This window comes from Bubalus kerabau, chromosome 1 (assembly GCF_029407905.1).
Source record: "Bubalus kerabau isolate K-KA32 ecotype Philippines breed swamp buffalo chromosome 1, PCC_UOA_SB_1v2, whole genome shotgun sequence".
Taxonomy (NCBI): Eukaryota; Metazoa; Chordata; class Mammalia; order Artiodactyla; family Bovidae; genus Bubalus; species Bubalus kerabau.
Window position 1 is genome coordinate 252,646,424 of NC_073624.1, and position 17,748 is coordinate 252,664,171.

Below are 17,748 nucleotides of genomic sequence, written 5' to 3' on the forward strand. Positions count from 1 at the left end.
GAATGGAGAAATTGCACTTTAATTCATATTAGAACTTCCCTGGGACTTCACTGGTGGCTTAGATGGTAAAGCGTCTGCCTACAATGCGGGAGACCCAGGATCAATCCCTGGGTTGGGAAGATCTCCTGGAGAAGGAAATAGCAACCCATTCCAGTACTCTTGCCAGGAAAATCCCATGAACGGAGGAGCCCAGTAGGCTACAGTCCGTGAGATCACAAAGAGTTGGACACGACTGAACGACTTCACTTTCACTACTTTTATATTAGAAATATAAATTCCTTCTAAAATAACTTGAAAATGAGTGTGATTCCAAACCAAATTCCTCGTATATTTTATATATATATATATATATATATATATTTTTTTTTTTTTTTTTTGCTTTTTGCTTTTGGTTTATCTGAAGTTCTGATATGTGTCATCTTTGCCATGTTCTCTTGGTTAGAATTAGAAGCAAGTCACAGACCTACCCACACTTAAGGGGACGGGATTACACACGGCCTGAATAATTGGAGGGTGGGCAGATTGGGAACAGTCTTAGAGGAAATGCTGAGTATTTTGTAAGCACTCATTTTTCTGCCTGTAATCTTCTGAGGGCTTTTTGTTAGAGTGAGTTCTGAACTTGTTACTGTAGTCCACAAAATCCTGCGTGAATTAGTTTCCTATCTACCTTTCCAATCCTATCTCTGTTCGCCATCTCAGTTTTCAGAAGGACTTGTTTTGTGCCCACTATATCTAAGCCTACTCTGCCCTCTAGTCGCTATCTTATTACCATTTTATTTTCTTCATTAAATCTACAACTGGGTGAAATTATTATTTGTTCATTGGTGTTGTCAGTCCTCTACTAAAATATAAGGGCCAAGTGAGTAGACAAATTGGTTTTTTTGTTCGAAATAGTTTTTTTTGTCCAATGCCTAGCACATAGTACATACTCAAAAAGTCTGATAAATGAATGAATGAATACATTCTATATTTAACCATGTAAAAAAGGGAATGCTAATTTGAGTCATATATAGCTCCTATCTTTTTGTGGCTTTTGGACTAGTACAAGAAAAAAAAATACAGTATCTACTATTGTAGGCAAGAATCACTAAGAAGAAATGGCGTAGTGCTCATAGTCAACAAAAGAGTCTAAAATGCAGTACTTGTGTGCAGTCTCAAAAATGACAGAATGATCTCTGTTCGTCTCCAAAGAAAACCATTTAATATCATAGTAATCCAAGTCTATGCCCCAATCACTAATGCCAAAGAAGCTGAACAGTTCTATGAAGATCTACAATACCTTCTAGAACTAACACCAAAAAAAGATGGCCTTTCCATCATAGGGGACTGGAATGCAAAACTAGGAAGTCAAGAGATACCTGGAGTAACAGGCAAGTTTGGCCTTGGAATACAAAATGAAGCAAGGCAAAGGCTAAGTGAGTTTTGCCAAGAGAACACACTGAGGGTCATAGCAAACACTCTCTTCCCACAACACAAGAAATGTCTCTACACATGGTCATCACCAGATGGTCAGTACTGAAATCAGATTGATTGTATTCTTTGCAGCTGAAGATGGAGAAGCTCTGTATAGTCATCAAAAACAAGACGAGATGACTGTGGCCTAGATCATGAATTCCTTATTGTAAAATTCTGATTTAAATTGAAGAAAGTAGGGAAAATGACTGGACCATTCAGATATGACCTAAATCAAATCCCTTACTATTATATAGTGGAAGTGACAAATAGATTGAAGGGATTATATCTGATAGAGTGCCTGAAGAACTAAGGATGGAGGTTCGTAACACTGTACAGGAGGCAGTGATCAAAATCCGACCTTCTTAAGAAGAAATGCAAAAAGGCAAAATGGTTGTCTGAGGAAGCCTTACAAATAACTGAGAAAAGAAGAGAAACTAAAGGCAAAGGAGAAAGGGAAAGACATACCCATCTGAATGCAGAGTTCCCGAATAGCAAGGAAAGATAAGAAAGCCTTCCTTAGTGATCAGTGCAAAAATAGAGGAAAACAATAAAATGGGAAAGACTAGAGATCTCATCTAGAAAATTAGAGATACCAAGGAAACATTTCATACAAAGATGCGCACAATAAAGGACAGACACAGTATGTACCAACAGAAGATATTAAGAAGAGGTGGCAAGAATACACAGAACTATACACAAAAGATCTTAATGATCCAGATAACCACAATAGTGTGGTCATTCACCTAGAGCCAGATGTGCTGAAGCAAAGTCATGTGGGCCTTAGAAAGCATGACTACAAGCAAAGCTAGTGGAGATGATGGAATTCCACTTGAGCTATTTCAAATGCTAAGAATGTTGCTGTTGAAGTGCTGTAGTCAATATGCCAGCAAATTTGGAAAACTCAGCAGTGGCCACAGGACTGGAAAATGTCAGTTTTCATTCCAACCCCAAAGAAAGGGAATGCCAAAGAATGCTCAAACTACCACACACTTGCACTCATCTCACATCCTAGTAAAGTAATGCTCAAAATTCTTCAAGCCAGGCTTCAGCAATATGTGAACTGTGAACTTCCAGATGTTCAAGCTGGTTTTAGAAAAAGCAGAGGAACCAGAGATCAAATTGCCAACATCTGTTGGATCATCAAAAAAGCAAGAGATTTCCAGAATAACATCTACTTCTGCTTTATTGACTACCCCAAAGCCTTTGACTGTGAGGATCACAACAAACTGTGGAAAAGTCTTAAAGAGATGGGAATATTAGACCACCCCACCTACCTTCTGAGAAACCTCTATGCAGGTTAAGAAGCAACAGTTAGACCTGAACATGAAAAAATGAACTGGTTCCAAATTGAGAAAGGAATACGTCAAAGCTGTATGTTGTCACCCTGCTTATTTAACTTATATGCAAAGTACATCATTTGAAATACCAGACTGGATGAAGGACAAGCTGGAATCAATATGCGAGAAATATCAATAACCTCAGATATGCAGATGACAGCACACTTATGGCAGAAAGCAAAGAGGAACTAAAGAGCCTCTTGATGAAAGTGAAAGAAGAGAGTGAAAAAGCTGACTTAAAGCTCAACATCAAAAAATGAAGATCATGACATCCAGTCCCATCACTTCATGGCAAATAGATGGGAAAACAATGGAAACAGTAACAGACTTATTTTCTTGGGCTCCCAAATCACTGCAGATGGTGACTGCAGCCATGAATTTAAAAGGCGCTTGCTCCTTGGAAGAAAAGCTATGACCAATCTATACAGCATATTAAAAAGCAGAGACATTATTTAACCCATAAAGGTCTGTCTAGTCAAAGCTATGATTTTTCCAGTAGACATGTATGGACGTGAGATTTGGACCATAAAGGAAGCTGAGCACTGAAGAATTGATGCTTTTGAACTTGGTGTTGGAGAAGACTCTTGAAAATCTTTTGGACTGCAAGGAGATCAAATGAGTCAATCCTAAAGGAAATCATTCTTAAATATTCATTGGAGGGACTGATGCTGAAGCTGAAACTCCAATACTTTGGCCACTTGATGCAAAGAACCGACTCCTTGGAAAAGACCCTGATGCTGGGAAAGATTGAAGGCAGGAGAAGAAAGGGATGAGAGAGGATGAGATGGTTGGATGGCATTACCGACTCAGTGGACATGAGTTTGAGTAAGCTGCAGGAGTTAGTGATGAACATGGAAGCCTGGCGTGCTGCAGTCCATGGGGTCGCAAAGAGTTGGACATGACTGAGTGACTGAACTGAATTGAACTGAAGAAAAATGCAAGTAGATTTTGTAATGCTATGTTAATTGTTTATAGAAGTCCTGAATTGAGAAAACATATCACCTATTGATACACATTTGGCAATTTTTCAACTCATCTGTAATAATAGGAGCTGATATTGTGGATAAACATATAACTCAACAGAGAAAAAAGAGAATTAGATCAAGGGTCCTATCTAAGAAATATTACCATTTACACTGTAAATGAAAGACAGAGAAGCATACTATGAAGATATGATTAGATAAGTGTTATGAGATTTAGTAGAGTGCCAGGAGATCCAAAGTACTGTTTCTTTTTCAGAACCTAATATCAAACTTAAAGTAACAGGTAAATAATAGGCAACCCCTGACATCTACCTACCCTGCTACCCCCAATCCAATTTACTGTTGCTAAAGTCTTTCATGCTAAGTAGCTTCAGTCGTGTCTGACTCTTTGTGGCCCTATGGACTGTAGCCCACTGGGCTCCTCTATCCATGGGGATTCTCCAGGCAAGAATACTGGAGTGGGTTGCCATGCCCTCCTCCAGGGGATCTTCCCAACCCAGAGTTCCATCCCGTGCGTCTTACGTGTCCTGTATTGGCAAGCAGATTCTTTACCACTGGTGTCACCTGTTGATTCTAAATCCACGTATAGAGTATTTTTCATTGTTTATTATAACTCCTAATTAGACTAAGATAAATCTGCTTTTTCCTATATTTTCCATGAACCAAAAGGTTTACCATCTCTATTTCAAGGACATAATGGAATAAACATTTGTAGTCATTTAAAGTAACAGTAACTTCTGAAATTCCCTTATCGCAAAGACATTTGGGCTTTTCATTTCATTTTGCTGATTCCTACTAATGGATTTTGTAATTATGAATACCAAATAATTTGTAGATGATACTTAATATATTATAGCATACAGCATACCCTTAAAATGCTAATAAATTTGTAGATCTATACTAGAACTCAGTGTATTTTTTTTTAATTTTTGGATTATTGCATTTTGATTGTAAGGACCTACAGGGTCTATACATCTGAAGCCCTGCATATGCAAGTCTTACTTGATCATATAATCATCTTAAGATATTTAAACATTTTAAATAAGGTTTAAGAAATGTGATCAAGAAAATAATTGGAAAGTTGAGATTAATAGTCTCACAATAAAGTTCTCTTATCTGTTTAGAAAGTCCTATGAACATTCTCTTCTCAGTTCCAGCTACTGTGGAAGATAAATATGCCTAGTTGTCAACTTAGGTACGTCACTGGTTTAGAATACTCATTCGTAATATTTTAAATTTAAATCTATAATAACATTTCAAGCAGGTCACAAAACCAAAGAGTTAATGATACAAACATCTTAGTAAAAAATATTATTCTTGATTAAAAATACAGTTGATGATTAATGTAATTAGTCCAAAATAATACAGTTTAGTTTCCTTTTTACTATGTAACTTGACTTGTTTCCTTTATTACTAGAATTTTGTAACTGTGTATTATAACAACTGTGTATTTACAGCTATATGTTTTTCTATAATATAAAAATATCCTGTATTACAAACTATAATGAGTAGGGTTTGCTTTTTAGTGTACACATGTCGAGACACAGCTAAACTTTTTAAACATGTTAATAAATTAAAAGCACATACTGAAAAAAAGGAATTCCATTTGTTTGCTTAGGAATCATCTCAAGATATCTTTATTCCTCCTTTTCCTTTAGGTTTACATCTTGGTTCCCAGGACAGTAACACAGATTAATTCTGCAAGGTTATTTAGACTACGTTGATAATGTATCAACCTCTTTAGTTGATATGTTCTAAGCAGAGTTCAGCTTACATCTTGAGAATCCTCCTGTCCCCAGAAACAATAAACAATTCCCCTGAAATTAGTGTTTCTTTTGTGTATTTTACCGATACTATATATTCTCTTTTATCTGTGTGGCCATTCCAAAGAACCTGAAAACAGTACATATACATTCTTACATTTTTCAAAAAACAAATCTTTTTAGGTTTTATTAAACCTATGTATTATCACAATATCAAGAGCTATTACACAGTCTTTTAATCATGCCCTTTTGCTGAAATTATACTATTCAATAAAATAAAACTGTTATCTCTTAAAAGCTTCAAGATTTCTTAATTTGTATTTAGAGTATTACTGTCCTGATAATTTATTTTACCTGAAATATTATACTTTTATTCTCTTATTTATAAATATCATAGCATTTTTAAAAAATTTAGGTCTTTTATTGAGCAGTATATGTCCAGAGCTCTATAAGACACGGTGGAAGTTAAGGAAGACATATAAGATATGGTCTCTGATCTCAAAGAACTAAAAATTTAAAGGAAAACACTGCATTTCTGAAGCAACAAGAGATACACAGAGGATGAAACTGGGTGAAAAATTGTGTGAGACAAATCTGAATTATTAAGAATAGAGAAGCTAATACAGGCTAAAGTAGATAAAGAGAATTTGATCTGGGCTTTGAAGTGATGGGTAAAAGGGTATGGCATTTAATCTTGCATTTAAAGATGTCCAGACTAAAACACCAGCTAAAGAAAATGGATATGTTTTCTGAAATTGTGAAGTTTTAATGCAAATCAGATAAAAAATGCTTTGTTTGTGTTGCTTGCTAAAATAAATGACAGAGTCAACTAGTGCAACCTAATATGATTGCAAGTATTTAAAAAATTGTTTTGAACTTTTTTGACAAAGAAAAATAAAAACGTAGCTTAATAGATTATAGATTGAGTGAGGTGCTGAGTATAGATCTGTGTACAGAAAATTCACCATAAGGTCTTAAGAACTAACTGCAAAAAAATTTTATTTTTGCCCATTGTGGTTTCTGACTCTGGTTTTACTATTTGAAGTCCTAATTTTATATTGCAGATTATTTTGAAATTACAGAACTAATAAAGAACATCTGTGTTAATAGCTTTACATGTCCAACAAAAAACGAAAGTAAAGGACTTTTAAATCGACACAACCATCCAATGTTACTTTTGTGGGAATTTGCTAACACTCATTTATTTATTTATTTATTTTTAAAAATATAAATTTATTTATTTTAATTGGAGGTTAATTACTTTACAATATTGTATTGGTTTTGCCATTATAAAACACTGGTGAAAGAAATCAAAGAGGACACTAATAGATGGAGAAATATACCATGCGAGACAGCTAACACCTTTTTAAAGTTTCCACTTTTATTTGAAGGATGGTATAAAGATGGGTTGGATGTAGAGTTAGAGCACAGAAATATATATATATTTTTTAATTTTATTTTTTTAATTTTACAATATTGTATTGGTTTTGCCATAAATCAAAATGAATCCACCACAGGTATACATGTGTTTCCCATCCTGAACCCTCCTCCCTCCTCCCTCCCCATACCATCCCTCTGGGCTGTCCCAGTGCACCAGCCCCAAGCATCCAGTTTTGTGCATCGAACCTGGACTGGTGACTCGTTTCATATATGATATTATACATGTTTCAATGCCATTCTCCCAAATCATCCCACCCTCTCCCTCTCCCACAGAGTCCAAAAGACTGTTCTATACATCAGTGTCTCTTTTGCTGTCTCGTATACAGGGTTATTGTTACCATCTTTCTAAATTCCATATATATGCGTTAGTATACTGTATTGGTTGGATGTAGAGTTAGAGCACAGAAATATTTTATGCTTCTCAGTTCATTAGGCCTGATTTGAGGCCCTCTGATAAGTCCAGTGCAATTGGGCATGTGGTCTGTTACATCTGTAATAAGGTGGACAGGCAGGAACAGAGGTAGTGAGAGTGAAAGGGCGTTTCCTGCCTTGGTTCTGAACTATGTGAATACAGACAGGATGGTCCAGATGACTCATGTTCGCATACATTCCAGAATTTTTCTACAAAATAAGCAGAATATTTCAAGTAAAATATTTTTCTTGGATTGAGTTTTAAATACTTCTTGATTATTTTCATTGTTTCAAATAATGGATGTTCACACCTGTTGCTGCTAAGTCACTTCAGTCGTGTCCGACTCTGTGCGACCCCATAGACAGCAGCCCACCAGGCTTCCCCGTCCCTGGGATTCTCCAGGCAAGAACACTGGAGTGGGTTACCATTTCCTTCTCCAATGCATGAAAGTGAAGAGTGAAAGTGAAGTTGCTCAGTCGTGTCCGACTCTGTGCGACCCCATGGACTTACGCCTACCAGGCTCCTCCGTCCATGGGATTTTCCAGGCAAGAGTACTGGAGTGGGGTGCCATTGCCTTCTCCGTCACACCTGTTAAAGGACCCCAAATTAGTGAATATAATTAGAAAAATAGAAACTGAAAAATGCCTGCCTGCTCTTAAGAAGAAATGACATTTTAAGCTTATTCTACACTGAGCAGCCAAGAAAAAAATTGAAGAATTCTCCTTTGGAATTTTGAATATAAGCATTTGAATGATATTTTGAAAGAAGTTGTTTGTTATTAGTGATTTAAAACTGTTACCTTTATCTTTTGCCATCTTAAATAGGTTAGGGGGTTGTGTTTACCTGTCCATTTGTATTTTACTTCATTCAGGATCAAAATGTGAGCCTGAATATAACACTCAGTGGATAATGATTCATTATCCATTGCCATTGTTGCAACTTCCAAGTGATTAAAAAAAAAAAAAATTCTTTCCTTTCTAAATGTCCATCTTAGTCAAAGCTGCCCGACAGTTGTGAAAATGTAAGAATATAAAATCATGGTTTGGGTTTATGTTTTACTGATAATCTATTGTCTAAAAATAAAATATGCTTCATTTTTCTTGTGTATTGACTCAAACAAGTAATATTCTATAGTTGATCTTTATCTTATGTGTGTTTGTTTGCATAAGAGAAGCTTTAAAAGGTTAAATACTCAAATTTACTTTCAATTCTTATATAATTTGCATAGATAAAACTTTCCTATTTAAACTTAAATACTTGTTAAATGGACTCATTATATGTACTTCAAAGCAAGAGTTTTTGGCCATTTGATTTTAAGTTTATGAGAAATAAATCAGATGTGACAAATAGTCTGAGATAATTTCAAACTTCTTATAAGTTTTCCAAGTCTTTTTTGGGTAAAGGTTTAATAATAATAATTATGGTATTTTAAAATGATAACTTAATAATAATTTTACTGTTAAAATTAGAATTCAGTTTAAATTTATAATTTAAAAATTATAATTTTACTATTCTAATTAGAGTTAAGCTCAAATTGCTGAATTTAGGTTTTATATATATATATATATATACACAACTATATGTACTCATTGAAATAAAGCAGAATTTTTCTTAGTCTGTTTCCATTCTTTTAAGAAACAGAAAGAGGTGAGATAAAACAAATTAAAGCATCAAGCAGACATTATGACCTGCTTAGATTTCAAAAACAAAATACATAAATACATACAAAATTTCTTTGTGGCTAAACCAGTATTCTTCAGTCCTTGTATAACATTTATGCCCATAATACATTATTATTATGTGCCCATGAAAATGAAAGAAGAGAGTGAAAAAGTTGACTTAAAACTCAACATTCAGAAAACTTAAGATCATCGGATGGTATCCGATCCTATCACTCCATGGCAAATAGATGGGGAAACACTGGAAACAGTGAGATACTTTATTTTTCTGGGCTCCAAAATCACTGCAGATGCTGACTAGAGCCATGAAATTAAAAGATGATTGCTCCTTGGAAGAAAAGCTATGACCAACCTAGGCAGCATATTAAAAAGCAGAGACATTATTTTGCCAACAAAGGTCTGTCTAGTCAAAGCTATGGTTTTTCCAGTAGTCATGTATGGATGTGAGAGTTGGACTATAAAGAAAGCTGAGTGCCAAAGAATTGATGCTTTTGAGCTGTGCTGTTGGAGAAGACTCTTGGGAGTCCCTTGGACTAAAAGGAGATCCAACCAGTCCATCCTAAAGGAAATCAGTCCTGACTGTTCATTGGAAGGACTGATGTTGAAGCTGAAACTCCAATACTTTGGCCACCTGATGCGAAGAACTGACTCACTGGAAAAGACCCTGATGCTGGGAAAGATTGAAGGCTGGAGGAGAAGGGGATGAGAGACGATGAGATGGTTGGATGGCATCACTGACTCGATAGACATGAGTTTGAGTAAGCTGCGGGAGTTGGTGATGGACAGGGAAGCCTGGTGTGCTACAGTCCATGGGTTTGCAAAGAGTCGGACACGACTGAGTAACTGAACTGAACTAATACAAGAATATAAAAATCCTTTGTTTTCCTTTACATTTTAAGCAAGTATATGTAAATATTTTTCAACATCTAGGAATTCTCAGTATTTAAATCTTTTCACCGAGTTTCTATGATATTAAAACATCTATCCGTGGTTTTAATCTGAAAATTTTAAAGTAAATTGGTAAACGTAATTCATCCAGAAAAGTTTACTCTGTGGGGTTAAACAACTGAATAATCCTAAATTATAGGAATTAACAGAAATGTTTTATGAAGTACCGCTCAGATTGCAAACACTAGAGTTTTACTTTAGGACTTTTATTTTTATTTGTAGATTGACTGATATGATTAGTCTCAATTATCAGTAATTAATTATAATAATAATATAAAAATTATAATTAATAATAATAATTAAGAAATTAAGTGTTTCTTAATATATATGTAACATATTTATAGGAGTGCTTCTTTAAAAATAAGATACTTTAGAAATATTCCTATCAGTGAATGCCATAATAGAAACTACTTATCCAGGAGGCTAAATAACAACACAAACCAAAAAAAAAAAAAAAAAATTTCTGTACTCTCAATATTGCCACCTACTCAATGCCTTTAGAATCTCTGTTTAGAATTATGTGTAGATTCTGAAGCTAATTCTTCCTCTTACTTGTTGTTTGTTTAGCATACTCCTTATGTCAGCAAACAGTTTAACAGGATAGCATAGTGGGATCTTGATTTTATTCCTTTGATATGTTAGATAACCACTCTGAACCTCAGTTAAAATGGATATAATAATAGTTCCATTTTGGTGATGATTAAATGAGTTTATATTTGTGCTATGCTTGAGTTAGACTTCAAGTATAAGATATGATAGCTATATAATTTTAATTGTCATTTAAAATCTTATTTTAGTTATAATAATTCTAATAGTAAGGATAATTATGTGCTGTGTGCTTAGTCGTTCAGTCATATCCAACTCACTGCAACCCCATGGACTATAGCCCACCAAGCTCTTCTGTCCATGGATATTCTCCAAGCAAGAATACTTGAGTGGGTTGCCATGCCCTCCTCTGGTGATCTTCCCAACCCAGGGATTGAACCCAGGTCTCCTGCATTGCAGGCAGATTCTTTACCATCTGAGCCACCAGGGAAGCCTAAGGATAATTGTAGTCATTATTATTAAATCATTGTGTTTTAGTATCTTTATCTACCAAAACGAGGAGAGCCTGTGTCTCTTTTAGAATTCCTTAACTATAATAAAGATGTATTAAACTATTTTATTTTGTAGTGATCTCTAGTAGAAGATTTAAGATATTTTTATATCTTACCTCTACACAAAAGTACTCAAGTTTGACATATGACATTATCATTTATAATTTATAGTAATAAATTATTGGTTTTTGACAGAGAAGTAATTACTGTTCCCAGGTTTATAAATTTAAAACCCTATATTTCTCTTAGATATTACAAAAATTTTGCTCTTTCTTCAGAGATAGCTTTTACTATCAGTATTAACAGAAACTGGAGTTTAGAATCTTCATGTATGGGCCTTCCCTGGTGGTCCAGTGGCTAAGACTCTGTGCTTGCACGGCAGGAGGTGTGGTTTCCATTCCTTGTCAGGGAACTAAGATCCTGTAGGCATGCCATGCAGTGTGGCGCAAAAAAAAAAAAGAGTTTTCATGTGAAATTTATTTTATTATTCTGAGTATGAAAGTGAAGGTAGAGTCGCTCAGTCATGTCTGACTCTTTGCGACCCCACGGACTGTAGCCTACAACGCTCCTCCGTCCATGGGATTTTCCAGGCAAGAGTACCAGAGTGGATTGCCATTTCCTTCTCCAGGAGATCTTCCCAACCCAGGAATAGAACCTGGGTCTCCCGCATTATAGGCAGACGCTTTATCATCTGAGCCACCAGGGAAGATATATAGTGATTTAAAATATGTACTAGACAGTAAAAACAGATGGTAGCATGTTTTTATGGTATTTATGTTGTTTTCATTTCTGCTAAAATGTGAGAGAGTGACTTACCACTTAATTTTTTTTCCCTTAGGTTTTATGTTGATTTATATGATAAACTTTAATAAGAAAGTAGGAGGTTGCCCAGTAGTTTTGTTCACTGTATTTATATCTGGTAAATGCACTATATTTAAATCTTACACGTTTTTTTCCCCTCTCAGAAGAAAAAATATATATTTAAAACTGGGCCACTCAATCTTGATTTTCTCCCAAAACTAATCATGTTTTCTTTTGATCCTAGTTCAGGCTTGGTTCCTTCAAACTAGAGAAAATTGCAAGCCCAGCTGAGGTCATTAGAGAACTTATTTGTCACTGCCTGGACACCATTGCAGAAAGCCAAGCCAAAAATGAGCACCTGCAGAAAGAAAATGAAAGGCTTCTGAGAGATTGGAATGATGTTCAAGGACGGTGTGTACATAATGTGCTTGTATCTTAAGAACACTAAGCTCTTTATATTATTGTAGCTCTAAGTTTATGATTTATACACTTATGCTATATGTAGAGTATCACATATTTAAAACGAAATGTGTCAATGATTATACCTCTACTAAATGTGATTAAACTAAATTATTGGTTGTTATTATACAATATAGGAGAACAGTAACACTTTTAGGTCATTCGTATTTGGGGCACCATCAAACTAATAACAGTAAGAAGTAATTGAACAGTGGGGATCAGAACCCATTAATAGTAAGCAAAGTTTAGGAAGTTTGATATTTATAAGGATTAAAGTGAAAGGGAAGTCGCTTAGTCGTGTCCAACTCTTTGCAACCCTATGGACTGTAGCCCACCAGGCTCCTCCGTCCATGGGTTTCTCCAGGCAAGAATACTGGAGTGAGTTGCCATTTCCTTCTCCAGGGGATCTTCCTGACCCAGGGATCGAACCCAGGTCTCCTGCATTGCCGGCAGACGCTTTAACCTCTGAGATTAATAATGAATAAAAAAGAGAAATATATAAATAAACATAGTTGATTCCTTATTTGAAATCTTTTTATGAATGACATCTATTTCAGGTGAAGTATGTTTTGGCTCCTGAGAGAAACTTATTTTTTGCAGATTGATTGAAAGTTCATATTCTCAGCATTTTAAAAAGAAGTAGTTGTTACTGCTGGTTAAGACATTTGGAAGCCTTTATTTTCCTGATTTTGCCTCTTTAAACAATGAAGAAGAAAGTGACCTATCTTCTCAATTATGCAGTTTTCTCAATTATATCATGATGTAGGCTGGTCCAGGGAATAGCTGTATTACTCTATTATGTACAAGATATTTGAAAGAAATGTATGTTGTGAATATTTGAATCTCTACAAAGACATATTAATATAATATGCATGTATTTGTTAGTATATACATTGTAACATATGAAAGAATTGTGCAGAATATATAAAATAGTAACAATACTCATTATTACATCCAGTATATAAATATTTTTTATCTTTTATTCGATCCATAAACATAAGAATATTTGAACATTTATCAATTTAGGGTCTTTTTAGGGTGCTCACTAATATTGTTCTGTATGTGCATCAGTAAGTAGATGGGGAAGTGTATGAAAACTATGAAGGGTTTTTATCAGTATATCCTTTTAAATGAGGTTTACTAGAAGAAATAATTTCTATACATTCATTTATATTTATTAATTAATGTAAGGCATGAACCTAACACCTATCACCTAAAACTTGGTTATATTTGACTCTCATTTTTATATTAATAAAGTATCTTGTTTTCTTTTAGTTCTGAATTAATTTTTATCTCCAATTCTATAGTTAGACCAAGTCAAAATTACGTAAATGTCAAGAAACCATACAGAAAAATATGTTATTGTTTCTTTTAAACTTTCTCTTTGAAATTCTTGTTGCTGTAAATTAATATAAAATGTTCTAGAAAGCATGTTTTGGGACTTATACCAGTACTCTGGGTGTATTTTTCTATTTTATATTCAAAATAAATCAAATGAAAGGAGATGTACTCTGGTCGTGATAAGCCATTATTTTAAAAACTCAAAATACCCTCAGGATGATAGGAAATTTTATCCACAAATTGCCCACAAAAATGCAGACCGGGTACTTGGTACTTGAGCAAATTGCTTTAAAATGTCTGCCAGAGGTTGAAAGAGGTATTATCTCATCAGTATTCAACACCACTGCCATAGGATGGAAAGCAGCAGGGAACAAAGATGAGACAGTAGAGACAAATACACCCTGTGCTGTAAGACAGTGTGTGAGGGTACATATAATATGTGTCACACAGATGCTCAGTTTGCTATTTCTGAATTATCCAGAAAGTTCTCTTGTGTTATTGTGACAAAAAGTTACCTATTTGATCAAATGCACAGCCATGTAGCTTGTCACCAGTCTTATGCTCCATTTATTCTTTTTTTTTTTTCTGAGTACTGGATCACATATCTTTTTCAGGGATTGAAGATGTGTGTTCTTGGAATGGCCCTCCAAACAGAGGAAACAAAATCTACTCCAGAGAATTCTAGGTTCTGGATGTATTCCAGATGTTGGATTAGTAGCTTTACCTAGTTTCCAAATTTGGTTTTCTTTCCTATCACACAGAAAGTGGCTGTTTTAAAGAGTTGTAAATACACCTTGGTCACAGCCAAACTGTATTTCCTGAACTGTTCCCCGTCCAGAGGCGTAGTTCACTGGGAAATGAGCGAAGGATTTACAACTACTGCTTCCATAAGGCAGTAGTACTGGTCAAGAGTCTTCAGAGAGATTAGAAATAGGACACAGACATTCGGAGTTAGGTATCTATCCACATAGAAAATAGAGTTGAGGCCCTCTCTTTAGGCCTAGTCACAGGTCAGTTTCCTGGGCCGCTCCTGATTGTCTTATATCAGTGTCCATTCATGATTCCATCATTTCTTTATCAGATTTTTTTTCTAGACTACATGTGCCTGGAGAGCGAAGAGGGGCACAAAATAGTTGCTGAGAATTCACTTAGAAGCTATGGTAGATAGGTCTGAAATATATTTAATAGAGAATTGAATATTATATGAGCAAAAAGCATATCATGGGAAATGTTTATGTTGTGTTAAGAGGAGAAGTGTGAATTACCAATATGGAAGGTATCTCATTTTTTGTAAAATACATCTTTAAAGAATAACTAGAAGGAGAAAATTAAATGATACTAGTGTGTGTCTGTGTGGATCACAATAAACTAGAAAATTCTGAAAAAGATGGGAATACCAGGCCACCTGACCTGCCTCTTGAGAAACCTGTATGCAAGTCAGGAAGCAACAGTTAGAACTGGATATCGAAAAACAAACTGGTTCCAAAAAGGAAAAGGAGTACGTCAAGGCTGTATATTGTCACCCTGCTTATTTAACTTATATGCAGAGTACATCATGAGAAAAGCTGGGCTGGATGAAGCACAAGCTGGAAACAAGATTGCTGGGAGAAATATCAATAACCTCAGATATGCAGATGACACCACCCTTCTGGCAGAAAGTGAAGAAGAACTAAAGAGCCTCTTGATGAAAGTGAAAGAGGAGAGTGAAAAAGTTGGCTTGAAGTTCAACATTCAGAAAACGACGATCATGGCACCTGGTCCCATCACTTCATGGCAAATAGATGGGGCAACAGTGGAAACAGTGGCTGATTTTACTTTTTTGGGCTCCAGAATCACTGCAGATGGTGATTGCAGCCATGAAATTAAAAGATGCTTTTAATTTGGAAGGAAAGTTATGACCAATCTAGATAGCATATTAAAAAGCAGAGACATCACTTTGCCAACAAATGTCTGTTTAGTCAAGGTTATGGCTTTTCCAGTGGTCATGTATGGATGTGAGAGTTGGACTATAAAGAAAGCTGAGTGTGGAAGAATTGATGCTTTTGAACTGTGGTGTTGGAGAAGACTCATGAAAGTCCCTTGGCCTGCAAGGAGATCCAACCAGTCCATCCTAAAGGAGATCAGTCCTGAGTGTTCGTTGGAAGGACTGATGTTGAAGCTGAAACTCCAATACTTTGACCACCTCATGCAAAGGGCTGACTCATTGGAAAAGACCCTGATGCTGGGAAAGACTGAGGGCAGGAGGAGAAGGGGACGACAGAGTATGAGATGCTTGGATGGCATCAGCGACTCAATGGACATGAGTTTAGGTGGACTCCGGGAGTTGGTGATGGACTGGAAGGCCTGGTGTGCTGCAGTTCATGGGGTCACAAAGAGGCAGACATGACGGAGCAACTGAATTGACAGAACTTAAGTGTGTGTCTGGAACTGTGGATTAAATTTTCTTTTTGAGAGTATTTTTTATATATATTTTTGTATTTAGACATGCATCATTATAATCAGAGCCAAATCTAAAACTGTTTCCATTTGGGATGATGGGGGAGAATGAATACGGTTTGAGTAAGGAATGAGGAATTGCAATAAGAGTGAAAAGGATGAGCTTTAACATGTATACTTTTAACATATATTTGCTGTTATTTTTTATTTGCTATTTAATAATTGCAATCCTCAGTTCAGTCACTCAGTCGTGTCCAACTCTTTGTAACCCCATGAATCACAGCATACCAGGCCTCCCTGTCCATCACCAACTCCCGGAGTTCACTCAGACTCACGTCCATCGAGTCAGTGATGCCATCCAGCCATCTCATCCTCTGTCGTCCCCTTCTCCTCCTGCCCCCAATCCCTCCCAGCATCAGAGTCTTTTCCAATGAGGCAACTCTTCTCATGAGGTGGCCAAAGTACTGGGGTTTCAGCTTTAGCATCATTCCTTCCAAAGAAATCCCAGGGCTAATCTCCTTCAGAATGGACTGGTTGGATCTCCTTGCAGTCCAAGGGACTCTCAAGAGTCTTCTCCAACACCACAGTTCAAAAGCATTATTCTTCGGCCCTTAGCTTTCTTCACAGTCCAACTCTCACATCCATACATGACTACAGGAAAAACCATAGCCTTGACTAGATGGATCTTTGTTGGCAAAGTAATGTCTCTGCTTTTAAATATGCTATCTAGGTTGGTCATAACTTTCCTTCCAAGGAGTAAGCGTCTTTTAATATCAATCTTAGCTCCAGTTTAAACAAGTGACATTCCTGAATTTACTTACATTTGTATAATTTATATGAAAGAGAAAACATTAGCATTATTGTATGTAAATCCTTAGGTCATTAGCTATATTTATTTTACTGGTTTTTCTTTTTTAGTTTCAAATAACAATTCTCAAGTTCCATGTTAGTGAGTAGGTCTTTTGTTTGTACTCATACATCAAGTTAGAAACTCTCTAGCTTTACTCTGAGTTATAGTTATTAAACCTATAATTGGAGGCAGTTTTCAGCAGATTGAATTGGGTTGACACTCATGGAATCATTAGAATAGAAGAGACCTCGAAAGCTTTTCTCTGCCTTCAAGCTAGGATCACATTATAGCCAGATGAATTCAGTCTGATATTTTAAGACTGAAGAGATATCTTCAACTCCTATTGGTTGCCCATTACATTGTTTAAGAACAGTCACAGGCAGAAAATTCTTCCTTCCATCTATTGGTAATCTGAGTCCTTGATGGTATATTTGAAGGCCATTTCCTCTTGTTCTGTCATCAGAAAGGATGAGGAACAGCTGTTTACCATCTTCTTCAGTACTTAAAGGCTTATTAAATCTCTTTACCACTGCTTTCTTTTCCATTTCTTTTTAGCATTCTTTGTCCTCTGAACTCTGTGCAGATATTCTTTTTCTGAACAACCCTGACCTGGGTATAAACTTTGTCAGAGCTGAAAATACAAGGATTACTGTACTGTTTCTAAGTACCACATGTTAACATTTGTGTATCAATTTATTTTGGGTTATCATTTAACCTGTATTATTTGAGATGTTATTTTCTATGAAA

The 17,748-nt window shown here is 35.7% G+C and overlaps 1 protein-coding gene across 11 annotated transcripts in view; it reads left to right on the forward strand.

Moving 5' to 3' along the window:
* The window catches only part of XRCC4 (X-ray repair cross complementing 4), a 304,423-nt gene that overhangs the window by 120,596 nt on the left and 166,079 nt on the right, over window positions 1-17,748 (forward strand). For all 11 annotated transcript variants that reach the window (XM_055563215.1, XM_055563240.1, XM_055563263.1 and 8 more), the window contains one exon: window positions 12,160-12,326. In XM_055563215.1, the coding sequence (XP_055419190.1) occupies window positions 12,160-12,326 (167 nt within the window). The remainder of the gene's footprint in view (window positions 1-12,159; window positions 12,327-17,748) is intronic.